A 27,805-nucleotide genomic window follows, 5' to 3' on the forward strand; every position below is an offset into this window, starting at 1 on the left:
ATGTTAATGAAAAGCTCTCAGCAGAACGCCAGGCATGTATTGGCCAATATGTTGGCGTGTCGGAGGCACTCCCGAGCTTTCTGTGACAGATGGAGAAACCCCCAACCAGGTGTAAGCGTCAGCCGCCCGTGTCACCCAAACACAGTCTCACAAACACCCGGCTAAGGCACTTGCTTCCACCCAGCTGGAAGATCATTTTGCCAAGATAAACTTTGTCTATCGTGAGCCTGTTCATATCATTGAAATGACATGGCGTGATCTGGTCTGCTTTTGTGATGTAAATAATACCTGCTTTAAAAAAAAAAAAAAAAAAAAAAAGCCTTGCAGGGCTCTATACCCCATCCCCCCAATCTCTGAGAGTGGTGTGAACAGACCCCAAGTGATGGCTGGGGGTGGAATCTGAAGCCCCCGCCCCCACCCCTGCCCCCACCTCTGCAGGGCTGCGGGGAGCCCTGTGAGCCCCTCTCACACCGGGCCTGAGTGAGATCAGTCGTCAGAATAAACGTGCGTATGTTTATGGACCCACAGACCAACTGGGAGCGCTGTACCCACCCCAGGAAACCGAGTGAGAGGTTCGAGGCTCGCTGGGTCACGAAGCACTTACAGCTCATGCAAATGCTGTACCCGCAACCTCAGCTTTGTACCCACAAATTGCACAGACTTATCGTGGTCTCTGTAATCCCTGCCAACCTCCAGGCAGGAGAGGAAGGCAGCGCTGGGCTCTCCTGGTAAAGGGAGATGGCTGAAAAACAGGGGCGCCTGGGGGTGCTCAGTCGGTTGAACGTCCGACTCCAGCTCAGGGCACGATCTCGCAGTTGTGGGTTCGAGCCGGGCTTCGGACTCTGCGCTGACAGCTCGGAGCCTGGGACCCGCTTCAGATTCTGTGTTTCCCTCTCTTTCTCTGCCCCTCCCCACTTGCGCTCTCCCTCTCTCTCAAAAATAAATAAACATTAAAATTAAAAATAAAAAAAAATAAAAGGGAGATGGCTGAAAAATAAAAATTAGAAAATTGGCATTAACTTTCTCCTTCTTTTTTAGTTTACAAATGCTAAGGTGAGGCATTGTGGGTCCCTACCCCTCCAGGGAGCATATCAGCTATTGTTGGCTGAACCTGTTACGGCTATTCCCAGGGTAACTCCTTGCATACACACAGGCTCCTGACTCCTTGCACTGACTCTTTGCATACAGACAGGCTCCTGACTCTGCATACACACAGGGTCCACCCTTCTGCATGGAGCTGGGGTCATGGCATAGGGATTTGGAGGAGCCCCAAGACCCCAGGTTTTGCTTTGTGAAAAAGAAGTATCCATAATTTTTATATCCATTGTCTTAACCACCCTCCCATCCCCCAATATGGTCACCTCCTGCAGGCCACAAGACAGCTGTGCACCCCAGGTTACTTTGAAATGGAGGCCTCCATAAATAAGACCCAAGATTGAGTTTAAGAATTTGGTTCAACAGAAAAATGTTAAGTCGGGAAGAAAGAAAGAAGAAAGAGGAAAGAAAGAAAGAAAGAAAGAAAGAAAGAAAGAAAGAAAGAAGAAAGAAGAAGGAAAGAAAGAAAGAAAGAAAGAAAGAAAGAAAGGGTGAAGGAAGGGAGGAAGGAAGAGAAAGAAAATAGAAAGAAAAAGAAAGAAAGAAAGAAAGAAAGAAAGAAAGAAAGAGGGAGGAGGGGTGAAGGAAGGGAGGAAAGAAGAGAAAGAAAATAGAAAAAGAAAGAAAGAAAGAAAGAAAGAAAGAAAGAAAGAAAGAAAGAGGAGGGGTGGAGGAAGGAAAGAAGGAAGAGAAAGAAAATAGAAAGAAAGAAATAAAAAGAAAAAGAAGGGAAGAAAGAAAGAAAGAAAAGACAAACCGAGTTTAAATGTTGGAAAGACAGCCCAAGTTTACAGTTTAGTAAACCAGTGTTGCCCCAGAGCATCAGTAAGGAAGTTATAGCAAGGACTGAGCCTTGGTATTTGTCATGATCACTTTGGCTTATGCGACTAGTACCGCCTATTTATCCATCAACCTGGGGATGATTTGTGAACTGAAGACAGAGGCACAGTTTAAAGGAATTGCAGCTCTCAGCTGCGGTCAGCCTGCACATTTAGAGTGTGGGTCGTAAGCCCAGAGACCTCAAAGACCAGATGAGGGGCTGGGGTCGCTGGAAGGGATTTGGAGACTGTGGCCTCACCTCTAACTCCTGGGGCCATGCAGAAACTCGGCTAGTGTGACCATATCTGCCAGTCTTTTTCTGGATGTAACAAATCTGATTTTCAAATGCTGGCAACTACTAATTCATCTAAAACAGACAAACAACACATCCCTCCAGCTGCCTTCGCCCTACGGGCCACCTGTGGTTTGGAATGACCGTGACCCAGTCATTCTCAACCAGGTGCGCTCATCTGTGGAGTTTTAGAAACCATACACATAGGGCTCTGGGGTGGTTCAGTTGGCTAAGTGTCCACGACTCTTGATTTTGGCTCAGGTCATGATCTCACAGTCATCAGATCAAGCCCTGTATCGGGCTCCACACTGAGTGTAAAGTCTATTTGGGATTCTCTCTCTCTCTCTCTCTCTCTCTCTCTCTGTCCCTCCCCAACTCACGTGCAAGCTCTCTCTCTCTCTCAAAAAAAAAGATAGATAGATAGATGATAGATAGATAGGTAGATAAAAGAAGCCATTTACATGCCCAGCATATACCCACACTAAAATTCTTGGGGAAGGAAAACTAGACATGTGCCTGGTGTTTTTAACACATTAATTTTATTGTGGGAAAATACCCGTAAGATGAAATTTACTATCGTAACTATTTTGAAGTGTCGAGTTCAGGGGCGGTAAGTTCGTTCACACTGTTGTGCAACCCTCACCACTGTCCACCTCCAGACTTTTTCATCTTCCCGAACCGAAACTTTGTCCCCATTACACATGAACTCCCCCTCCCCCCCCCCAGCCCCCGGCCCCCCCCCCATCCTGCTTTCTATCTCTATGAATTTGACCCCTATAGGTACCTCATGTTAAGTAGAAGTACAATATTGTGTCTGGTTTCTTTCACTAAGTGTAACGTTTCCAGGTTCATCTGTGTTGTTGTATGTATCGGAATTTCCTTCTTTTTTTTTTTGGGTGAAAAACACATTGCATTTTATTTATCCATTTAGCTGCGGATGGACATCTGGGCTGCTTCTACCGCTTGGCCATCGCGAACAGTACTGCTACGGGCAAGGATATATAAATATGGGTTGGAGTCCCTGCGTTCAATTCTGGACAGGCCAGAGGATGACAAAGCCCCCTGATGATTCAGAACTCAGGTGCTCTTTTAGAAGCTCTCTCATAACTGGTCCTATATCTGCCCTGTGTTTCAGCCATATGACCTGTCACATCACACTACCTGACTGTTATAGGTGAACAGCGAGTCTGGGTGCTAGACTCCGCTTAACCGGACAGATAAGGAATTAGCCAAGGGAGATTGGCTAGCTCATCAAATCAATGCAGAGGCTGAGGAACATCCCGGGCAGGGGCATCTGATTGACGTTGCCTAGAACACAAGCCCAAGCTCTGGGTGCCCGGGGCCGGGCGGAGGGAATATATGCGACCTGGGGCTTCCAGAGTGGCAGTGGCTGGGGACGCAGCCCCAACAGGAAGGGGATTCATGGTCATTGCTAAGAGCCAGCTGTACGGGCTCACCCAAACGCCTGTGTGAGCCTCTTCCCAGCTCTGGCTTCAGGGACATCTCAGCGGTGGCTTGGACTGAGCCATGGTGGGAGCCTTTACACCAGGGGAAGGAGCAAACACAACAAATCAGGGCTCGGTTTTCTTTCTTTCTTTCTTTCTTTCTTTCTTTCTTTCTTTCTTTCTTTCTTCCTTTCTTCTTTCTTTCTTTCTTTCTTTCTTTCTTTCTTTCTTTCTTTCTTTCTTTCTTTCTTTCTTTCTTTCTTTCTTTCTTTCTTTCTTTCTTTCTTTCTTTCTTTCCCAGAGAGCCAGAGCGCACCTATGGCTCATATACCAGACAGCCAAGTGACATATGTCAACTATCCAGGGGAAATAATTAGTGATTTCTGCAAAAGAGGTTACTGAACTGAGTTGAAGGAAGGACAGAGAGAGAGAGAGAGAGAGAGAGCATGAGCAGGAGTGCGAGTGCCCATGAAGTCTGGATGTATATTCGCAGGGGTAAAGACAGCTGAGAACGGTACTATCCAATAGAAATATAATTCAAGCCACATACGTATATGGAATCTTCTTTCTTTCTTTCATTTCTTATTTTATTTATTTATTTATTTATTATTTATTTGTGTTTATTTATTTATTTTAAGAAAGAGATGCAGGGCTGGCACATGAGGAAAAAAAAAAGAAAAGCTCAAAAGCACATCACGTGTCCTCATTCGTTTTACTTTCCAAGTGTCTCTTGTGCATTTAAACATCGTCTTTTAGGGTGTTTGGGTGGCTCAGTCGGTGAAGCTCCAACTTTGACTCAGGTCATGATCTCAGGGTTCATGAGTTCGAGACCCGCATCAGGCTCTGTGCTGACAGCTCACAGCCCGGAGCTTGCTTCCGATTCTGTGTCTTCCTCTCTCTCTGACCCTCCCCCTCTCACGCTTCGTCTCTCTCTTTCTCTCTCAAAAAGAAATAAGCATTTAAAAAATTAAAAAAGGAAGCAAAGAAATATTCTGAGGTAGAAATCGTGTATTAGCCATCTTGGCACCTGTGAGCTATTACCGTGCCGTGTGGGGCATGGGCTGGGACCCACTGCCTGTGAATCTTGTTTCAAAGGCTATTAATACTGTTGCAGTTGCTGTGAACCAGGAGAGGTCACCTGACCTAGGATGGCCAAGTATAATTCACAAAGTCTCATAAGGGCTCTTTTCAAATTTTGTGTGTGTGTGTGTGTGTGTGTGTGTGTGTGTGTGTGTGTGTTCTAATTTAAAAAATGAACTTAAACCAGTTTTTTCTTGGGTGGGGGTGATCATTCCATTGGAAGAGGCTACTCGTGCCTGCATTAGAACCAAGCATGGCTCTTTCGAAAGCCACGGTAAACATTTTTCAAATGCATGTGTTGATTTTAAAAATCTGACCTGTGTAACATTGACTGCATTCAAAGACTCACGGACAACCACGATATCAAAGATTGGCTGTCTATCCCTTGTCCTGCTGAATCATCTCCCAGCGTTGAGGGTTTGGGCCGGAGTGTGTAAGGATCAGGCATTGATTGCTCAGAAGACAAAACACCTTTATGTTACCCAGTTAAGCACTGGGGTGATGTGGGATCATGTTCCAAGACTCCTTATGTTTAATGTTCAAATGTGCTCTGATAGGGCCACCCCAGGACTCCCTGCATGGAGTCACCAGGCTTCCAGGCCACGGTGACACCCCTCCAGGGGGAAGAAGCCAGGACTGAAGACCTGGGCCCAGCCCAGGGAGGTGCCCCCTCCTCGCAGGGCTTCAGACATCGAGGCTGGAAGTTCTGCTCAGCGGGGCTGACCACAGGGCACCGGCTCAGTCCAGCTCCACACGCGCCTTCCCCCTTGTTGGGCTGGATTCCCTCTGCTGCCCTCCACTGTCGACCCCAAGCCCTTAGCACAGGCCAGGCACCAAACAGCATGCCCCCAAAAATGCTCACTAACAGTGCTGACCACTATTGCTGCGGCTGTGCTCACAGGCACCGTTTAATCTGAGGAGGTAAGCACCACTATTGGGCCCATCTTACAGATGAGAATATAAAGGCTTAAAGAACTCATGTATAAACCTGCACAAGGGAACAGACAGCTAGGGAGGGTGAAGCAGGGATTGGAATCAACGCTGCCCCTTACACCCCTGTTACCTCACCCCCACCCTGGGATCCCGGCCAGGGACGACACTGTGGCCTCATGGGTGACATGGGAGTGGCCTTTGCAAACCGGGAGGGGGTCAGGAGGCTTGCCTCCATTGCTGTGCTGGAGTCTAGGGGAAAAAAAAAATCAGGGACGCCGGTCCTGTCTGTATTTAAGCCTTTCATATTTTGTTCATCATGTATTTCCGCATCAATTTTGATTTTTAAAAATGTTGTAAACGGTGTTAACTGAGTTTCTGTTTTTTTTTTTAATTTTGCTTTCAAAGAAAGTGCCACACTGGCCCCACACTAACCTGGCTGGCCCTCCTTGTTTCTCGATGCTGTATTTCCTCATAAGGCCTAAGTAGCAAAAAGCAGGTCTAAGCCGTATTTCGCTTCATGAGACGAGTTTGCTTACTGAGAATATTTTGTCTGTCTGTGCGTTGTTGACCGGTTGAAGATGGATGAATGTAGGTAATAATTATAATGTATATTATAAATACAATAAGAAATAGATGAAAATATTATAATTATAATATATATTATAAAGAATTATAATTAATGAGTTTGAACCAAACATAATTACTATTTAAAACTCAAATATTAATAAGACTTCCTCCCTCCCTCCCTTCCTTCCTTCTTTCGTTCCTTCCTCATTTTAACCAGTGCTTCTATCGAGGCACATTCCTGCTCTAGAAATCTGCTTTAGGCACCATCCCACAAACACAGACACTATTCTGAGACCTGATGGCCGTCCTGGCACCCTGCAGGCAGCCACCAGGATAAGTGCAGAGGAGGCCTCCTCAGCCCCACCCCTATCTCACTGGCGGGAAGGGCCAGCACCTTGCAGGGAGCCTATCCCAGGCCCAGCTGAGTTCTCTTCAGCCTCGGTGCCCAGAGGATGACTCAGTCAGTGATTTCATTCACCCAGCCTGGTGTTTATGCCACTCGCCACAAAATGAGTTGATACTGTTTGGAGCTGTCCTGAGCTGACGCTATGCAGGGCAGGGGGGTGGGGGGTGGGGGGTGAGGGGGGGGTGGAGAAGCTCATCCAGTCAGCTTGTGGCCTCTGTGACCAAAACAGCTGAAATGTTGTGGCTTCTGAGGGACTCATTGTCTACTAGTCAATAGGTGAGGAGGAGGAAAATCCCAGTGTCCTCCCTCCCCCTCTACCCTGGAGAAGCATTTTGGCCTCCGTGGAGGCTCAGCTTGGAAGGACGAAGCTAGCGTTGGATTCCATAGAAGAAACCCCACAAAGGATGCCAGCAGGTGCAAGTTACGGCCAGGAGGAGCTGGGGGTGGAGGGGGGCGTTGAGAAGACAGCTTTGCTCATTTCAGACAGATTTCTACCTGGCACCATCAATGCTGTTGCCCTGGGCCTATCCATAAATTGCAAGAGAAGACGGAAATGGTTGCGAGCCCGCCATGGCTTTCTAAACAACCATTCACAGTATACAGAGTCACGTAAGTCACGTATTTCTAGCCAGTGGAATGAATTGCATGGGAAAGAAAGACCATCCCCATTACAACAGGCGCCGTGCTAACGGTTCACACGCAGTGCCCCATTTGTGTCCCGTGAGGAGGGTCCTGAGACGACCAGATCTCAGAGATCCAAAGGCGCAAGTGGCCCGTTCAAGGTCAGGGGGCCGGCGAGTGGAGGGAGCACTAGTAAGGCACAGCCAATGGGCAGTGCGCATCAAGGCTTCACGGGGAAGAGAAGAAAGGAGGGCAGGGAGGAGGATGGGAGAGGGGACCGGAATTCGATCGCCCTGGAACACAGCACGGGTTCCCAGGAGTGGAGGGAGAATGAAGTGATTCCTTTCTCCTGTCTTTCCCGTGGATGGGGGCCCAGCACCACCAGCAGCCTCTGCCCCCGTCCCCCGCCCCCCGCCCCCCCACCTCTCCCACCCTGCTGCCCAAGCAGGCAGGTCTGTGATGGGAGCTAACGATTCTCCATCTGAGTTGCTGTGGGTCTGTGTGAATGTAAAAGACCAAAGGTCACCTTCTTGGTGCCCTCAAAGCCCTTAGAGCCATGGATTCCACGGTCACGAGTGATATCAAAAGTTGTCTAGGGGCGTCTGGGTGGCTCGGTTAAGCGACCAACTTCCGCTCGGGTCATGATCCTGTGATGTGTGCGTTCGAGCCCCGCGTCGGGCTCTGTGCCGACAGCTCGGAGCCTGGAGCCTACTTCCGATTCTGGGTCTCCCTCTCTCTGCCCCTCTCCTGCTCACACTCTGTCTCTGTCTCTCAATAATCAATAAACGTTAAAAATTTTTAAAAAGTTGTCTAATATAATTTTTTTTATTATTTTTAGGGGGGGAGTTTTTTGTTGTTTTTTTTAAGTAGGCTCCACGCCCTACGCGGGTCTTGAACTCACAACACCAAGATCAAGAGTCACATGCTCTACCGACTGAGCCAACCAGGTGTCCCTAAAAGTTGTCTATTAGATGGGGTGCTGCGGTGTCCAGCTTTTTTTTTTTCTCCACTGGCGGTGAGTGCAGTGAGAATTGTGGCTTTTACCTCCTGGCCACGACTGTCCCTGACAGAGCACAAGACTGTAAAGAGCCAGGACTGTGGGGAAAAACATCACTAAAACTGCCAGGAGCAAGCAAATGAAACAGAACAAAGACAGTAATGACAGAATACTCCCCTTAACCGGTAAGGTGGAGGAAACGACAACAAATTATCTTCAAACGTTTTCTTTACCCATTCTTCATCTGCGCAAAGTATTTCTTAAGGTCTGAATTGGACGATACTTAACGATCACTACCGCGAAAAGCTTTTTTTTTTTTCTTTGGTTTTGCTTTTCGTTTTTTGCCTGGATGCTCGCTGTGATGGAAGGACCAGGGGCACATAATGTGTTCAAAGGTGCAGGCTGCGTGGCCACTGTCTTCTGCCCCAGCCACATCCCTGCATCTCAGTGCTGTCTTTCCTTACATCGGCCACCACCAGAGCTGGAAACATTGGAAATGACTGTGGGCTGGGACACAGTGAAACCTCGCCATCACATTGATTAGATGCGTTCCGAGTAATATCGACCTGATGCAAAGCTGGAAGAGGAGGCAGGTGGGAGAACCACAGCCTTGACTGCTGAGGAGGAGGAAGGGAATTTAGGGAGGACAACCCACGGGGGCCGGGGAGCGGGGAGAGGGCGTCTCCCTCTTCCAGACAAATCTTGATTTCTTTCAGTGTCTGGCTTCTATGACCTCCCTCAACCAGCCTCAGCTTCCTGAGCGTTTACCTCCTGGTGCTTCAGTGTTCTTATCTGTGAACTGGTGTAATCCTCATGCCACGAAATGAAGTTGTGCATGTAAAATGCTTAGGCCACTGCTTGGCCCCTGATAAACACAGCGTTAGCTCCAGCCAAGGCCATTATCATGGGTATTCCTAGCTGTGATACGCGGCCACCTCTGCTATGAGCTGGTCTACCTTCCCACTTGCCTGCCCCCAGCTGAATGAGCTTCTCCTTCTCTCTCTCATTCCCCAGATGAGTGTTCTACTCTGATCTTGTTAGTTTGGAGTCTCTTGGTTGTTACCATTTTGTCATTCTCTAAGGAGGTGCCCGGATTACTTGGGACACAACCGCCCTTCCTGATCCCAGGGCTCCCCACCTCCAGCGAGCGTTTTCTCTCCAGGTCCAGTCACCTACCTGTGGCTGGTATTGCACGTGCCGCGCCCACTGTCACGGGTGCCCTGTCCTCTGTCCCAGGGTTTGGTGGCAGCCAGGGCTTACACTTGGAAAAAAAAAAAAAAGATGCTCCCGTTGTTGAGAAAATCGGAGCCCATCAGCATCAGAACACTGAGCATCTATGTGGAAACCCTGAGGGACCCCGCAAAAGAGAAAGCCCCCAAGACACCATTTTCCTTTTCAGCCCGCTGGCCTTGCCTGTCAGGTGGCTGCTCCCTTGCCTTCTGCAAGTTTTGCTTTCTGAAACCCCGATGACAAACATGTAACCATCAGATGCTCTCTCAAAGGATTTGCTTCGCCTCTGCCGCTCTCTGTCACCGGTCTGGGCCTCCCTCGGGGCTAGGGGGCAAGGCTGCTGGAGAAAGTTCAGGTGACCGAACTGTGGCCGGGCACCTGGCAGGGGATTGGTCCTGCGGCTGCCTTTTCTGGATGCCACTCGTAGGGGTAGACCGAGAGCCGAGCCAGAGAGGCTGGAAATGGCCAAAGGCCACAGATTTTCCAGGAGGCGGGAAGAACGTGTTCGTCTCTTGCTGTTTCCGGGACATTCTGGTCCCAGCAAGGCAAACCAAGGAAGTAGCTTCTGCCTCCCCAAAGCAGGTACTGGTCCCTGGCTACCTGTGTGGCCTTAAGCCTGTCTCCTGAATTTCCCAGGCCTCAGGTGCCTTATTCAGCGGGGAGGAGGGTGGACAGATGACCCCGGAGTTCTCTCACTCCATGAGCACTCTGTGGGATTTAGAGATATGATCTGGCACTTTGTGGCCTTTGTCCTGGGCAGGGGCCCACCTGCATGTTCTGTCCTCTGTGGTCATTGACGAAGTCTGAGTGAGGGAGAAATGCACTCCCTTTGCTTTCAAGCCAGGTAATCCTCCCCCTCCCCCCCTCCCCCCCCCCCCCCCCCCCCAGCATCAGGCAGCCTGTAGTGTTTAAGGACGTGGACTATTGACCTGATTGTCTTGGGCTCACAGCCTGAGCTCTGGCCCTTCGGTATTAGCCAGACACAAAGGGGAAAGTTCTCTGATGGGGCAGCTAATCCCATGTGGACAGAAAGAATTTGGCTTAATTTCTGATCAGACATCTCAGCTTTTATGCTGGGCTTAGAAGGGACGGAATGGGAAGTGCTTGAGGCCATCTGCAGGGTCTCCATCAATAATGAGGCTCGTCTGTGTGTAGATAGAGGAATGGCTTTCTACTCTTTTTTTTTTTTTTTTTTTTTTTTTTCATCTTCAATTTGGTAGGAGAAGCTGGGCACTGCTTGGAAAAAAAAAAATATTTCCCTACAACTAAAATCTGCTTGATAAACGTGAATTTGTAGTTTTGGAAAAAACACGCCATTTTTCAGACGTTTGCTTCTTGAGCCTACTTCGGTAGAAGCGGTGATCTCCTTATTGAATGCTTACCGAGTGTGCAGAAATGGAAGGGGTAGCGAGTGAGCCTGACGGTGCCTTCTGGAAGGGGTGCACTTTCCCAATAGATGTGCTCTGCGCCATGGTGAGAAAAGGCATCGGTTTTTCATGGCTCTTCCTAAACATCACCTTGTTCTCAGCGAACATCACCTAAACTTCACCTTGTTCTCAAGGTCATGGAGCGTTCTTGTGTGGCAGAAAGAAAAGCCTTTTCTCTTGCTGGCTTCTAGGAGGTCTGGCTAGCAGGCTGGGGCTCTGAGTATTGACCATTAACATGGACCCAGCCCCTCCTGCATACCAGGAAAGTCCACAAAGGCTAGGTGGGTGACCCGAACCAGACGGGCACGTGAAAGCAGTTTTGTCGATAATCTGACCTTTGGAAGATTGACGTGCTTCCCATGCTTGGAGTGGCCCTCTTCCTTCATGGGGACATTTACCGCCTAAGTCATATGTTTCTCAAGGTGACATTTTCATACCTGCCGTAATCCGTGTCCCTTAGAGGAGAACATCTGTAAACAGACCATCACTACGGGCTAGGTCAATCCCATGGTGCATTTGGTCTGCAATTTACTGATTGCTCACCTGGCCTCCTATACGTATAACAACATAATGTCGCAGGGCCTCGTGTATTTACCCCTTACGTTTCTCTCACTCTAATCACTGCGATTGCGTGTTGGGTGTTGGGCTGGGCACAGGGACCCTTCGGGCAGCTAGTCACATGTTCTTTCTCATCTTGCTTCTGAGGCCCCATGTACCTTTCATTAAGGAGCCTGCCTTATTCCTTTTCATCTTTCCCAACCTCTTCAAAGAGCAGGTCAAATTGGTTCCTTCTTCAAAAAGCTCACTCTGGCTAAAATCAAGTGAGGTGGGCACATCAGCTAGCTCCCTTACACATGGGACACGGCACTGCAGATTTGATCCAACAGCCACACTCTATAACATACATGTCTAGGCTTAAACGCTGCACCTGCCATGTGCACCGCCCTGCCATAGAATTTGTTGAGAGGACTAACTCTGTGTTATTGACACTGTATGTAATCACCTTTTTTTCCCCGTTTCATCCTATGGGACTCTTGGATACTCACTGATGCCATTTTTCAGGATGTAAGCTCCGTATAAGGAGCGAGTCTGCAAATCTTGCTTGGTGCAATGGTTAATAGATGCTATGTGCAGGCAGATAACTTAAATATTAAGCCAATTTATAAGTAGAGATAGGAGGGAGACCACACACCCGCTTCTCTGCCCTGGATGTTCCTGTGTCTTTTGGAAATGCCTTTTGGAATGATGATGGCATTTAGGTCATGGAGTTGGGACTGTGGGAAGAACTGTTTACTTCCAATCTCTCAGAATGGTTTGTTTTGTTTTGTTTTGTTTTGTTTTCAGGGAGGACCTGATTTGATTTTGATTTAGTTGTTGATTTTTACTTTTCCTTTGGGACCTTGTCAAGCTGCAAGGTCAAGCCAGGACGGGCATTAAAGAAACAGAAAACCCGGATTCAAATTTACTTATTACAAAAGCCTGTTGACTTTTCTGATGGTGGAGTCTAAGAAGAATGAGAGACGCTTTCCCGAAATGGGTTGGTGAATACAGCTTCTTTCTCTCATGTCCTCTCCTGCTTCCTCTGTAAGGAAACAGACATTTAACTGAAATGGTGAGGAAAGCAATTCGATCTTTCTAGCATTCCGCACCCCCCCCCCAACACGTTCTCCAAATGAATGCTCATCACCCCAATGTGTGTACGTACCTCAGATAAACCAACATGGATAAAATTAAGTCACCCCATGGGGTTACTTTCATTTTCTGCAGGTTAAAGGGGACACCTTCTCCTCTCTTAAACCTCTGCCTTTAAGCAGTGGTTGGATTTCATCAGCAACTACGAAATGTTTAAATATTGCACGGGAACAAATCACTATTCAAGATTCTTTGCAATATCACCAATCACATAGGGGAGCTTTTTCACCTCTCAGAATAGAGCGATGTCCAAGGTCATGATTTCAGAGGAGACCACTCCAAACTTATATAAAGAATGGGGGAGAGCCCATGTATGTATGATACTGTTTAAGCTTCTATCCACTGAAATAGAAAAGGTGGATTTTTGAGAGAGATGGTAACATACAAAATAGTTTTACGATCAATGTATTTTTAAACTCATTTTTAGGGGCACCTGGGTGGCTCAATCCCTTAAGCCTCAGGTCATGAGCTCAGGGGTGGTGAGTTCGAGCCCTACACGGGGCTCTGCGCTGACAGCAAGGAGCCTGCTTCAGACTCTCTGTCTCCCTCTCTCTCTGCCCCTCCCCTGCTCTCTCTCTCTCTGTCAAAATAAAGAAATAAACATATAAAAATGAATAAATAAACTCATTTTTAGAGGAGGAACTTGTAGTCAAGAGACCCATCTCCCAAACCTGGCTAAGAGCTAACTCCACCCACTCACCTTCGGTGGGGTCCTTAGATTTCTGCCTGATGCCTGAACTTGACAAGCAGTTGCCTGTTCATTGAAATTATGTTCCAAATCAGGAAGCCAAGTTTAAAAACTCTGGAACCCGGTCGCATTTAACCACTGACTTCATCCCCGGGGTTCTGAATCCATCCACGCACCGGGGCATTTTTCTTAACAAACAAATTAGCGGGGAGGGGGGAAAGGTAAGGTCTTTAAACATTTTATTTTGTGGATTCTTCACAGAGCAAGAGAACAACGTTAGAGATAAAATAAAATGCCAGTTAAATTCGGCTACTACCAACAACCAAAACCTTAAACACAGAATTCAAAGCAAGCTGCTGAAAGATCGTAAAATAATCTTGGGTGCAATAATTTGTTAACGTCTGTAACAAATCAAGACGGGTCCTCTATGCAGTTTTTCAACTGTAAAGCTGCGAGAAGGCCTGCCCAGAGCGCTTTTCAAGGACCCCTCACGCAAAGGGACAGCCCAGAAAGCGCCATCCCGCCATCGCCGCCGCCACCGCAGCGGGGACCCGCCGAGCTGCCGGTTGGGGGGTCAGATCCTCCTCCGCGTCTTGAAATGAGAACGTTAATTAGCGATCGTTCGGCGGCGGGCGACTGCGAAGGGCCTTGTTACCTATTTTAGACCTATTTAGAGACCGCCGCCTGCGTCAAACGTGCTTGGTTTTTGTTTTTAAGCAAGCGCAAAGGTTGGTTACGCTACCTTTGGGGAAGGGGAAACAAACTGGTGAATCTCAAGTTCTAAACGGTCTTTTAAAGAAGATCCCAGGATTTAAGAGCGAATAATCTCCGCAACAAAACCCCTGGTTATGCGATTCGCAAAAATCGCACTCTAACGGTCAGGGTACAAAAGCGGACCGACTTCCCAGCCCAGCACCCCCAACGACCCTGGCGTTAGCATCGCCGCCTCCCGCCGCACCGCGAGGCCAACCGTCCGGCCGCCGCCGAGGGTCAGTCCTTCTGCTAAGCCCGGGACCGTCTGCACGGACTAATTCGTTATTCTCGGCTTTCTGAGGTCGGGCAGCCTTTTCTGGCAGGCCTTGGCTGGTGGGAACCAGGGTGCCTGTGGCCTCTGGCTGGGGAGAAGGAAAAGAACTCTTTCCCTGCCCTCGGAGAGCGGCCACTCGGTCCCCTGACTTGGCAGGTGTCGCCTCTTTGAGCCTTGGCGCTGGGACCGGCCTCCTGACTCACCCAGAGCAAGCCGCGCTGTGCCTGAAAATCCACGCCACCCCCCACCTAGCGCACGACTCCCGGACCGGGGGAGACCGACGCTGGGCAAGAGTGGGGTTGGGGGCGCGCCCCTGCTGCCCAAAGAAGCTGGAATCCACTCAGAACCCCAGACGGCCCCGACGCTCCGTCGAACACCCGCTGGCGTCACTTTCATTTCCCCAGGGTGGGGGCGGGGAAGGGGGCGCCCCACAGTCCCTTCCTCTGGACGAGAAGGTTGGAAGTGTCCTCCGTGCCCCGCCCGGCTGTCCCCGGGTGCGGGGCGCGGAGAAGCGGGGCGGCAGGACGCCGGGCCGAGGTAGCGCCCCGGGCCCGGGCGGGCCCTCACTTGGAAAACTGTGCCTGCACGGCGGCCAGGCCCAGGCCGGCGGGGACGAGGTGCGGGAACTTGCAGACCGCGCAGGTGCAGAGGCCCGGGCCGGCCGCGCCGCCGCCCGCGCCGCCGCCGGGGAGCGCGAACTGGCCGCACGGCGGCTCGTCCAGCGCCAGCGACAGGTACTTGGCCGGGCGCAGCGCGTCGGGAGGCCCCACGGCGCCGGGCGCCAGCAGCACCGAGCCGGGCGCGGCGGCCAGCAGGGGCAGGCCGGCCAGCAGCAGGCGCGGCGCCGCGGGCCCGGCGCCCTCGCCCAGCGCGCGGCGCAGCTCCTGCAGCGAGCTACCCAGCAGCAGGATATAGTTGCGGGCGAGCAGCAGCGTGGCGATCTTGGAAAGCTTGCGGCCAGGCGCGCCCTGGCAGTGCGCCGCCGAGTAGGGCAGGATGACCTCGCGCAGCGCGTCCATGGCCAGGTTCAGGTCCTGCATGCGCTTCCGCTCGCGGCTGTTGATCTTGCGCCGCAGCTGCTGTTGCTGCTCCTCTTTGGCGTCCGCCCGGGAGCCGCCGCCCGCGTGCGCGCCGGGCCCCGCTCCGCTCCCCAGCTGCTCGGCCGGCGCCTCCGGCTTCTCGCGCGCCGCCTTGGGGAGGACGGGGACCGTCGTGGAGGAGGAGGATGTGGAAGAGGAGGAGGAGGAGGAGGAGGAAGGCGGCTGCCGGTAGCCCACCAGCTCGTACAGGGAGGCCCCGAGCTGCACGTCTCCGGGCCGCTGTGGCCGCAGCATGGTCGCGGGGGCCGCGTTCACGCGCGCCTGGGAAAGCGCATAGTACATCTGGGGGGCGGTGGGGGCGGCCGAGGGCGCCCTTCAGTAACGCCCCGGGGTGGGCCCTGCGGCAGGCCGCCCCTCCCCGCGGGCCTGCGCGCGGGGAGTCGATGGCGGGGCAGCGGGCCGCTCCCGACCCCTTTAAACCGGCTTGGGAACCTGCGGGGCCGCGGGTCGCTGGGCGCAGCCAATGGGGGCGCGAGGCCGGGTCCAGGCGCGCGCTCATTGGCCGCCCCGCCTCGGGCCGGCGCGGAGGTGCCGCGAGCCCGGCCCTGGAAGGTTATTGCGAGCGCCAGTGAGGGAGTCACAGGACGGGACCCCAGAGCGGCGGGAAGGGACCGCGCCTTTCCGGGTGAAATGCGGTGGCGCCCGGAGAACGGGTTGCACTGGTGAGGCCAAAGGTCGTGTGCCTACCCCCTCCTCCTCCCTGCCTCTACTTTATTGTGCATATTTGTTTTATTTAATTGCAGTCCTGTATAAACACAACACTACCTTAACCACGGTAACGTACACATAGTGTTGAGTCCGGTCCCATTGTCGGGCACCCAGGCACAGAGCTCTTCATCTTGCAAAACTTGAACTCGGTGCTCCTTAGGCAGCGAGTCCCTACCCACCAGTCTGCAACCTTGGCAACCACCCTCCTTCTGTCTGGGCATTTGACCACTCTAGGTACCTCATTTAAGTGCAATCCTGAAGTATTTGTCTTTTAGTGACTGGCTTGTTTTATTTAGTACAATGCCCTCAAGGTTCACCCATGTTGCAGCACGTGTTCGAATTTGCTTCCCTTTTAAAGGCTAAGTGATGGTCCTGTGTGTGTGTGTGTGTGTGTGTGTGTGTGTGTGTGTGTGTACCATACTTTGTTTACCCATTTCTCCATGGAGGGACGGATGCGTTGCTCCCACCTTTTGGCTTTTGTGAATAATGCTGCGGCGAACATGGGTGGAACGTGTTTTTGTGGTTTTTGTGGGTTTTGTTTGTTTTTGTTTTGTTCTTTGTTTTAAATGAGTGATTTCCTGCCAGGTCTTGAGGACTAAAATCTGGGCTCAAGGACTAGAAGAATCAGAATGGCTGCAACTGGCCACTCCGTCTCCCCGCCCTCGGATGGACAGATCTTTAAGGGACTTAGGAGCTTTGGGGGTCATCTTTCTTTCCTCCCCGAAAGGGACATGTATTCATCCTATCCGTGACTCTGCTCTCTAAGCCTCACTCTTGTTTAAGCAAAAACTCACACAGAAATCAGCCTCTTACCAGAAACAAACAAACAAACATCCACCCACACACTCGTATCTGTTGAGGGTGGGACTATATCTTCCTCTTCCCCGAATAGCACTACTTGGTGGCTATGAATATGACTGCAGCCTTTCGTCACAGCCTGGGGAAGAGGGCCTTGGTATCTAAACCTCTGTCATCTGCTTAGCCCCTGTGGCCATGAAAATCTAAAATAAAACCAAGGTAGCATGGCTTCCAGGATCTAGTAATTCCAGGTGGCTAGAAGCCATCTATAGGACAGCACAGGCAGAGAACATGACCTCCATCACAGGAAGTCCTGCTGGACGATGCAATGTCCAGGGACCAGAAAGAAAATGGGCTCGTCCACCTTGATCCTCCTTGGGGCGAGAAGAGGGACGTCTGTCACCATGGGGACTATTTGCCTGGGCTTGCTGATTTCGGGGCTGTTCCCATTTTCTTCCACCAACATTTGCTCCATAGGCTCACCCTGATTTCTGCTTCCGACCCCCCAGCTCCTGCTCTGCCTGTGATATCGTGTCCATGGATCGGTTCAACCCCAATATGACTTTCTTCTTGAAGCCTTGATGATTTCTCATGTTCCCCCCCCCCCCATCATGTTTTGACAAACCATCGATAGCATTTCCCTTGACCTAGGTTGTTAGGTGGAGATCATCTCTGCATTTGGGTGTGATTGTTTGGAGGGTGGGGACCGCATATTCTCTTCCGTATCCTTCCGAAGTCCAGCCCAGTGCTTTGCAGCTACCGTGTGTCCAGGGGGGCGTCTAGGGATTGGTCTGAAATCTCTCCGGCTCACAGGCTGTCCCTTGAGATGTTCAGACTCCCAGCATGCTTTGATCCAAGAGTTTCCTGTGGGTTTCACAGCGAGGGAAGGAACCTGGTAGGAGCCCCTGACCCTCAGGAGGCCTTGACTTGACAAAGTGTTGGAGAGGTCGCTTGGGAAGAGAGACGGGGGCCTGGGCAGGAAGGAGAGAGACCAAACAAGTCACCTCACAATTTCCAGGCAGGTTAGTTCAGCAGCTCACTAATCATTTGAAAATCATTCTGCTTTTCGAAGCATTTTTACAGACATCCGGTGATTCTCGCAGGAGCCCTGTGAGCTGGGCATTTAAAAAAAAAATCCCTGCTGTAGGGGCGCCTGGGTGGCTCAGTCGGTTGAGCGACCAACTTCGGCTCAGGTCGTGATCTCACAGTTTGTGAGTTCGAGCCCCGTGTCGGGCTCTGTGCTGACAGCTCAGAGCCCGGAGCCTGCTTCGGATTCTGTGTCTCCCTCTCTCTGTAACCGCCCCCCACCCCCCCGCCACTCATGCTCTGTCTCTCTCTGTCTCAGAAATAAATAAACGTTAAAAAAAAATGTTTTTTTAAATCCCTGCTGTAGATGGTGTAACTGAGGCTCCCGGGGGGTAGTGGGTCTGTGGGGTTGACAGCGTGCCTTCAGACAAGAGAGGCAGAGCTGCACCATTAGTGGCTGGCTTCTAGAATTCCCTCCAGCTGGATCAGGCTTCCAGCAAGCCAAGAGGAGGCCATGATGGGGAGGGTTGGCGACTGGGGTAAAGGATGGAGGGCCAAGCCTGGGCCAAGCCAGTATTGACGAGTTGATGGATTCCAGCCAAGCCTCAGAAGAGAGGGCTCACGGGATCATGAACCCTCACCAGCCCCCTCTGGCAGCGCTCATCTTCACCCTGAGGACCCCCTCTTTCCTGCAGCTGAGGTATCATCCTGGCACGTTCCTCCTCCGTCCACATGCTAGGCAGGGGCTCTCGGGCTTTCCCCTGCCAGCAGGAAGAGGAAGTGAATGAGAAAGGGAGATCTAAAGCCTGGGACAGAGTGGCCCATACAGCACCCTATACATCTCCCTTCCAGAGGCAAGGGCGCCCCGGGAATCAAAGAGCTGGAAACACGCATGCCGCCCTCCCCCGCAGAGGGCCTCTCTTTACTGGGGGTGTCCCTGAGGGCTTCCTTGAGCTCTTGACCTCACCACCTTGCTGTCTTGGGAAGGAGAAGTCCCGTTCCCTGGCCAAGGTCACCGTCAGTCGGACATGCTGGTCAGTGAAGTGCTCTCCAGAGAGCCCGACAAGAGAGCTCTGGGTGGCCGTGCGGGCCCAGCATGGGCACAGGATTTGGCGCTTGTTGAAACTGGTGACTTGGATGGCCCCTTCTGCTGGACCGGAGCTCCAGTGGCATGCAAAGTGTGACAGCTGGCAAGGGCCAGCGAGTCATTATAGCTCCTGGCAGGGGCCCCGAGGGCCGTCTCGAGGGGAGGCAGCTGCTGTGGCCTCCCACATTCAGGACATACTTGGGGAACAACTTGCGTCCACCATAACAACCACTCTTGTCTTTGCCTAAAGGGGCCTTGTGTGTGTTTGTGTCGGTGACTCCTTTCGCCCCCAGGGAGGTGTGTGTGTCGGGCTTCCTTTTCCTTGCACAGAAACCTAAAAGGTCTCCCGCCCGTCCTCTAAGCCTGCTGGCCACCCCCGCTCTGGATCAAGAGGCTCGAGCCTTTGGCATGGCAGATAGTGGGGACCCGACCCCCTGTCGTCCCCGGGGAGACCGTCCTCTTGGAGAAGGTCAGCTGAGCGCAAAAGGTTTGTCTTTGCTGCAATGAGCCGTTTACGCTGGCTGGAGCTTGGACCTGCGATCCAACCAGAGGGCTCGCTTCTTAAAGTGCTACTGTCTTCAAAGACGGGCAAAATTCTTCGGAAAGTTGAGGTTTCAAGCGAGTTGTTGAAACACACACCGTCACGATGAGACGTGGCCGCCACCGCTGAAGGCACCGTGTAGCGGGTTTCATCCCAACACAACTGTGCCTGGAACGGGGAAGACAGGGCCGGGGGGGAGGGTGTTGCTGCAGGGAGAAGGGCCCTCAGCTCCTTTCTGGGTGGAAGAGAGTAGCGGTAGAGAACACGGGCAGGAGAAGGTGGATTACCCTCCGGAAGTGTTCTTGGATGGAGCAGCGCTCCTGAGAGACGTTTCGTTCCCTCTCACCTGCCGACCATCTTGGCAGAATCTGTGTTACACTTAGACACGGTTCAGGTCAAATAAAGATTCCTGCCGGGAAAGAAAATTGGAAAAGATAGGAATTTTGTTCATTTTCCAAAGGGAGCGCCGGTTGATCGAGTTGTTACGAGCTCACAGGATGCTCATAGTGACCTACCGTGTCATTGTCACAGTTATCCTCCCTTCCGGCGTGGAAGCACGTAGGCGGTAGGACAGCGTTCTCTGTTCTGGTTAAAATGCCACCTATGATCACTGGGTAGTGTGTGTGTGTTTCACAAATATTATAGGAACATCTATTTTATTTTATTTAAAAGTTTTGTTAACATTTATGCATTTTTGAGAGAGGGAGAGGGGCAGAGCATGAGTGGGAGAGGGACAGAGAGAGAGGCACACACACACAGAATCGGAAGCAGGCTCCAGGCTCCGAGGTGGCAGCACAGAACCCGACGCGGGGCTCGAACCCACGAACCACGAGATCATGACCTGAGCCAAAGTCGGACACTTAACTGACTGAGCCACCCAGGCGCCCCAGTGTTTATTTTTGAGAGAGAGAGAGAGAGAGTCTGCAAGGTGGGGAGGGGCAGAGAGAGAGGGAGACAGGATCCAAAGCAGGCTTCCTGCTGACGGCGGAGAGCCTGTTGCGGAGCCCGAACCCACGAACCACGAGATCATGACCCGAGCCGAAGTCGGACACTCAACCGACTAAGCCATCGAGACCCCCCAAGCTTATTTATTTTTAATAAATATCATCTGAAGGCCCGATTTTAATAAACTTTACTACTTAAGATTATTTCTAAGTCTAAACTTGTGACTTTTCTTTTTGTATGTGGAAAAACGTTGAAAGGAAGGGGAAACAATTAGACGGCATCTGAGTATTTTTCAGACTCCTTTTTAGGAATAAAGGATTGGTTTGGCTGTTGGTGACAGAGCTCAAGCAGATGGACATATGGGATTTGGGGGTTTTATTGATTTTGTATTTTTTTTTCAAACTCAGGGTGACCTAACAGAAATAGAAATCCTCATTGCTTTGGGCAGACCAAAAATATTCTCTGAGTCTCCCCAAAGTCAGGAGCTGAAGCCAAATGTTCCAAAGGCTTCCATTGATACAATGAAAAGAGACAATTTGCTTGGAAGGCTGTGGCTAATTTATAACACAATGTCCAATGTCATGGTTAGTTTTGTTGCAAAAATTTGGCAGTTGAACCTAGAGTCTCAGGCAGCCTGAAAAGATGCGAGCGGTTCTGGCCGCAGCATCTCTCGCTCGCTAGATGTTCCAAATGGTTCAAACAAGCCCTTTCATAGAGACGTGGGGCCAAGTGCGCTCAAAGGAATGAGGAAAACAAAGGTGGCTCTGAAGTCATTTCCCCGCACTGGGTGCAGCCATCCGGTTTCACTCTTTCCCCATTGAACGGGCAGGAAGAGTGGGGATAAAGAGAACAAATAGACCGATGTGTTTGGGGAGAGAATGGGGAGAGGCCGGGGCGCTGAGCTGCTAAACTTCCATTCTAGGGTTTCAGAAAGGAGTGAATGATGAATTATAGAAACCTGAAAGGTAATAAAATATGGGTCACTGAAGCGCTGAGGCCAAGTTCCTAAAACACCTGCAGAGACAGAAGGTTCTGGAAGTCAGTGTGGCCCTGCCGTCGTCCGGGCAGGCACCCTGCCTGAGGCACAGAAGGGGACTGTTCAGAAGCTCACCTGTTGTTTTCCCGTTGGCTCGCAGTCCTTCCCCGGCTGTAAGAGCCAGCGGCTGGATCTGACTCCAGATGAGACCGCCGGGGGAAGAGAAAGATCTCTTTCTCTTGAGGAGACCGGAGCTGGGAGGCCACCGCCTTCCTCTCCAGAAGGCGCTCTGTCTGACCTTGGAAATATTAGCTTGGGTGGTGACGGCTATCCACGTTACACAGGCACATCTCCTCTGCTATAATATTCCGAAGCTTTTCTGCTCAAACTCTCAGCCCCTTTATGTCTTACAAAGAAGAGTCCTGAGCCTGAGGTTGGGGATAAGAGCCAGCTGCCTTAGCTGTACTCCTTTGAGCCTCAGTTTCCTCGTCTGTAAAATGGAAAGAATAGTATTTATCTCCTAGAGTGGCTAGAAAGGTTAGAAGGAAATAGAAGTCACGGGCCTTGTCCAGAGTGGGGCACATAGTAGCTGCTTAGTAAAATGGCCACAGTAGCTGGTATTTACTGAGCACTGGCTATGTGCCAGGTACCCCCCAAAGACACTTCTTTTGTGCTTTTCATTCAGACTCAGGTGGCGTCCCGGTTTTGTGTCCTTTATGCACATGTTTTCTCTGCATCAAGGATCTGGGGGGTTCTAGCCCCTTCGGTCCCCGTGCTTGCTGAACACCGTGGATGTTCTGCTCGTGTGGCTCTGTTTCGGAGACACCGTCCTGGACCCACCAAACCAAAACGCAGCAGCATCTTGCCGAAGGAATTACAGAAGTGTGACTTCAGTCTCATCCCAGACAGCATCTGAGAGAGCTGTAGCAGGCACTTAGAGGCCAGACTGCCTGGCTTTGGCTTGTGTGAGAAATTTGGACACAGAGACATGTAAAGATGAGGGGAAGGATCCTGGTGATGCTTCTACAAGCCAAAGAACACCGGACGTTGCCAGCAAATCACCAGATGCTGGGGAGAAGGATGGGACAGACTTGGAAGGAACGAGCCCTGCTGACACCTTGATCTTGGACTTCTGGCCTCCAGAACCGTGAGACAGCACATTTCTGTTCCTTAAGCCCCACCTCATGTGGTACTTTGTTCCAGCACCAGAACTGACTGCCTAAGCTCTAAGGTGACCCCTCCTCTGGGGCAGTGGGTGGCCAGAGGCCAGGCTCTATAGTCAGACCAGGGCGGGGGGGGGGGGGGGGTCTCCCGCTCAGCCTCCCCCTTACAAGCTTGTGAACTTGGGCAGGCTTCTTGACCTCCCCGTGCAAGGTTAACTCATTTGCAAAATGAAACTCATGATTATACTTCTGTTTACAGGCACTCTTTAAAGCAAAGATTAGATGAAGCCGAAATCAAGAGTTGGATGCTTAACCGATGGAGCCACCCAGGAGCCCCTGAGAGTCTGTGTTTCTAGTAAGCTCGCAGATGAGGCTGATGCCCGTTGGAAGACCGTATTTTGAGTAGCGTGTAGCAAGGACCAGGGTGAGTCACCTGGTCCCAACTAAGAAAATGAGACTATGTAAGAATAGCGTTTTTAAAAGGAGCTCTCTTTCCTCATCACTTGGGCACATGGACGTCTGGTGAGGTCTCCACCATGTTTAAAGCAAGAGCAAAGTTGGCTATGGAGAAAAGGATGGGGAATTGAGCAGGGGTGGCTGCCCTACAGCGAGGAGGTGAGGTGGACAGATACAGATGGATGGACCTTACACCTGGGATTTGTCCTGCTCAGGAGGGAGGTGGTAGATAGATGAGATGTGGGAGGGGCAGGGTAGACAGGACGTGGGTCAGAACATGGGCCAGGCCCTCCTTCTGTGGGGCCCTTCACTCTGCCTGGAAGCCTCAGCCCCCGTCTTCTCAATTGGGCTCTTGGAGCAGATATGAACCTTCTCAGACCACCCATCCTAGTGGCACCCCCTCCCAATGGCCACTGTCACTCCCGCCTGCTTTATTTTCTTCCTGGCACTCGCCAGCAGCTAAAATGGCCTCGTCCTGTGCTCGCTTTGGCAGGCATGCATGCTAAAAGTAGAACCATACAGAGAAGATTTTCATGGCCCCTGCGCAATAATGACCTGTGAATTCGTGAAGCTTCCGTTAAAAAAACGAAAAATAAGATAAGAAATAAAACGACCTCGTCACTTACTTGTCTACTTACTTATGCATGTCTGTTTTCTTCCACTCCGGAGGGCAGACTCTATGGGAGCAGCATTCGCTTCTGTATCCCGGTGCCTTGAACGGGGGATAGGCCCCTCCTTGGTCCTCAGTGAATATGTGAATGAATGAGTACACGGGCCCCTTCTAGACAGACTGACCAAGTTCACTGAATGTCTGTGCAGAGCCCTGGGCCAGGTCCTTTAGAAAGCGTGGGCTCCCTGCCTTCCGGTGATTTATAATCCACCTGGGGATATGAGGTACCCATGTGGACACCTGACTAGCAGCGTCAGATGGCGAGGTTTGGCTGAGCAAAGAGGCCTGCCTCTGGGGGCCGGTGGAGGTCATCAGAGCTGCCCTAGACCAGAGTACCTGGGGTCTTGTTCAAGTGCAGAGCTTGGGTCAGGGAACCGGGGTGGAGCCCGGTTGCTTCTTTGGGACGCTGGGGGGAGCTTCGTTATGATCTAGTGCTCAGTCCATGCTGACGCTGCTGGTCTTAGGACCCTAGAGCAAGGGTTGCTCGAAGCTGAGGCTTGGAGAAAGGTCTGGCAAGCAGAAGGCAGGGCGGCATTAGGGGTTGAGAAGGGGCAGAACTGCCGGGGTAGGAGGGACTGGGAATGCGCTCTGATGGCTGGAATGGTGAAATGGGAACAGGATGGAAAGACAAACCAGGAGCAGGGGGTGTGGGAAGGGCAGTAAGGGAAAGTCCCCCAGCCACCGTCACCACGGCATACACCCCTCTCTGCAATTTTTAGGAGGGGTTCCTAGAAGAATTGAGACACGGTCCCCACCTTCCTCTGCTCTGTCAACGTTAGAACATGTTTTCAGAAATGTTGCAAGCCGGGATTGCCCAACAGGGTCTTGGGGGAGAGAAAGAGCAGGCTCTATGCCAGATGTTGCCGAAGGAAGAGTTTGCGGGCGGATGTTGTGCCTCGGCGGCTGCATGGCCAGTCCTGACCACCTGGGATGGGCACGTTGGCTTCCGAGGGATACCCTTACGCTTAGTTTTTGCAAACCGCGTTCACATCTCTTACCTCATTTTAGCCTTACTGTACCCCTATTGAAGTTGGGAGGGCCACTGCCCATTTCGCAGTTTTGGAAACCGAGGCTCAGAGAGAGAGGGAGTCAGGGCCAGCCCACTATCACTGGATGCAGAGCCCGAACTAAGACAGTCAGGGGAGGATTGCTCCCTGTTTCTTTCCCTTGCCTCCATGCTCACAGATGTGAATGTGTGCACAAGACCCGCAGCCTTCCACCAGAGACAGCCCTCCCCAGAAGTTGTGGACTGACGGTCTCTTGGTCAGCAGAGCTCTCTTGCTGTGACGGGATCCACTCTTGCCAAATGGCTGCTGGAATGCCAGAGTATTCTAGAATTTCCTGAGGGTGGGTTTGGCCTCCATCAGCCCCCCCGCCCTTCCCCCTTGGGAGAGAAAGGGGTGCAGCTGCGGAAACTGGCAGGACTTCCCACATTGCCTGGAGACTAAGGTCAGGGCCAATTTTATGCTCCTTCGTCCCCTATTATGACCTTTATTTCCCTGGCACACGGCAGCTGCTTGTGTCCAACGGAGGCGATGGGAAGTATTACATTGTTCGTAGCACTCCAGAGGAGTAGTAACACCGTACCCACTGACTTGATTCTTCCCGATTCTAACAGCGGGTCCGTTGAAAGTGGTACAGGGCATTTGGGGCAAGTTTTCACTTGCTGTGATAGAGCGGGGACTTGCCTGCATTTCTAGATCCTCGCATGCTCATCAGTAACGCAGGGCCGATGGCTTTTTACCAAAAGAATTGAGGCAGCTCTCACACTTCACATCTAAAAGCCTGCTGTGCTGAGAATACAGGGGATTGGAAAGGAGCACCGTGGGTACCAGCCTGGATCAAAACCGTGCCTCTGGCGGGGACAGTGGCTTCCAGTTTGCTCCCTGCACTGAGCGCGGCTGGAGCGAGCGGGCCACTCCCACTGGCTGCTTCCCCACGCCTCCGTTGTACGCTTGCTCTGAGCGGGTGTAAAACAGAATTGAGGCAGAGGGGCTTGCTCGCTGCTGCTGGAATGTCCCCCCGAGGATGGCGTCTGGGGCACCCCTCTTCTCTGCCACCTTTCCCCTTTACGGAATTCCAAGGCTGCCTCAGGAGTGTGGCTTCAGGGTATGTTCACGGGCCTCTGAAGGTTCACACCATACACACCAGCGGCAAACAGCCCAGACCCCATCAGCCACTTCTCTTTGCAGACATCCGCTAGCAACCTTAATTGTTGCTCTCTTCCTACCCTTTTCCTCTCCAGCTCCTCTCCCCACGATTACACCCAGTCCCAGCCCAGGCCCTGAACTTGCCTCCCAGAGCATCCCTCTGCCTTCGAGCTGACAGAACTCACCCTCTTCAGAAGATTTCTCTCTCCTCTGCGAATGCCCTTGAACCCATCACCGTATGTCTCCGAGTCAGATGCAGGGCATGGGGCATCCGGGGTTGGGTCTCAAGCTGTGTGGCCTCAAAACCCAGCCTCTTCTAAAATCAGTGCAAGAGGACTGTCTACAAACAGGTTCTGGGCCCTGACCAAGTGCCCTGGGTAGGATTCTGTGTGCCCCGTGGACCGTATTGCTCCCCTGGTCTTGAACTGGCCTGTTCCTTCTGCTGAGATGCTGTGTGGACATTGGAAACATCACACTGAGGCTCCATCATAGTTGCACCTCTGTGACAGCCTCTGCCCTAAGGAGGAGATGCTATCTATAGGGGAATTAATTGGTCATCAAATCTTAATCTTTCCAGTTCCCTGTGGTCATGGTCTGAGCCAGAACCGCCTCTGAATGCTCAGAATCAGGCAGCTTGCTCTGGGCCCAGGCTTTAAGGGCCCCACTCCAGTTGTGCTCTGGCTGTATCTCTCTCCATGGGGAGGGGAGTGCCTGGGGCCAAGGGGATGTGGCCCCCAGAGCTCATCCCCTCCCAGGCATGTGCATGAAGCCTGTAGATGGGAGCGGGGAGAGAAGGGAAAGGGATGCAGGCCATGGGGCCTTCTTTCTCCTCCTCCTCTTGGAGCCTCCCATGTTAGGATCAGCCTGGTCCAGCCCTTTAGTTTTCACTGTCTTCCGGACAAATGAGCAACACTCAAGCTTCCTCCAGTGGAAGGAAGACCACTCCAGCCCTAGTTCTTAACAAAATGTAAATCGGGTCAGGTCCGTGCTTCTCATTCAAAGCTTTTGGAGGCTTTCTGACATACTCAAAACGAAATCCAAGGACCCCAAAGCTCTACCCAATCCTCCCCCTGAGCTTTTGTGCTTGGAAACCGGCTGCCATTTTGAACTCCAGCACCTTTGTTAGAGGGCCACATGGAGAGAGAGGCCCTGCGACGACACGGGGCTCTGGCTGCCTCTCCGATGCCTCATCCTGCCACCCTCCATGCCCTGCAGCCCTGCTCCCCCCGCCCAGTCACTGTGCTCCAGCCACACAGCCCCCATGGGCCTTTCAGCAACATCCAACCTCATCCCTGCCTCACACCGTTGCTCTTACAGTTGCCTCTCCCTGGGGCACCCCCAGAGCCACAGGTTAGTCACATTTCTGCAGGTCCTCTCATCCCAGATCCCCTCCCTGCCCTATAGCCCTATAATGACTGGGGCCCCTTTCTCTGTAAGCTTTGTTTTCTGTCCTACGCAAAGTTATATTGCGAATATTTTGTTCTCAGGGCCTAGGACCGTGCCTGGGACTTATAAAGTCCCAGGTAAGTACTTTTAGAATGAATGAGTGAGTGAATCCCAGCCCTCATGTTCCTTCATCGCCTTTATACCGTTTTTCTGCAAAAACAAACATCTCTGCCACACATCTGTTTACAGATACCTTTGCAGATTTGGGGAAACTAAGTGTCCATAGTGGATACGGTAACGGAGCCCTGCTCCCATTCTCTGTTTCTCTTTTCCCATGTGGGGCATGGGGAGCTCCCACTGACCACTATCTTTCTTTCCTAGATTACTACACAGCCTCAGGCAGACAGTGCTTGCCTGCAGTCGGCCTCTGGTTATCACTGGACGCCAAATCCTGCGGGAGGCCGACTCCAGCCTGCTGTG

General features: G+C 51.7%; 1 protein-coding gene, 1 long non-coding RNA gene and 1 other non-coding gene across 3 annotated transcripts; 1 reads left to right on the plus strand and 2 right to left on the minus strand.

Annotated features, from left to right (window-relative positions):
• Positions 1–12,008: 12,008 nt before the first annotated feature.
• LOC122230008 lies at positions 12,009–14,879 on the minus strand. Its single transcript, XR_006207244.1, has 3 exons — positions 14,523–14,879; positions 13,305–13,480; positions 12,009–12,494 (listed from the first exon to the last, which is right to left on the minus strand). It is a non-coding gene; the product is annotated as an uncharacterized LOC122230008 (long non-coding RNA).
• Positions 14,880–14,882: 3 nt separating this feature from the next.
• On the minus strand, positions 14,883–15,736 carry OLIG1 (oligodendrocyte transcription factor 1). Its single transcript, XM_042955648.1, has one exon. The coding sequence runs from the start codon at positions 15,699–15,701 to the stop codon at positions 14,883–14,885; it is 819 nt and encodes a 272-aa protein (XP_042811582.1). The 5' UTR covers positions 15,702–15,736.
• A 7,860-nt stretch (positions 15,737–23,596) lies between these two features.
• Positions 23,597–23,704, plus strand: LOC122199004. Its single transcript, XR_006193285.1, has one exon. It is a non-coding gene; the product is annotated as a U6 spliceosomal RNA (small nuclear RNA).
• Positions 23,705–27,805: the final 4,101 nt, after the last annotated feature.

The sequence above is a fragment of the Panthera leo genome, chromosome C2 (assembly GCF_018350215.1).
Source record: "Panthera leo isolate Ple1 chromosome C2, P.leo_Ple1_pat1.1, whole genome shotgun sequence".
Taxonomy (NCBI): Eukaryota; Metazoa; Chordata; class Mammalia; order Carnivora; family Felidae; genus Panthera; species Panthera leo.

Bases quoted from the DNA above. Each gene is read 5' to 3' on its own strand.
- OLIG1 (XM_042955648.1), bottom strand. From the start codon at position 15,701: ATGTACTATGCGCTTTCCCAGGCGCGCGTGAACGCGGCCCCCGCGACC.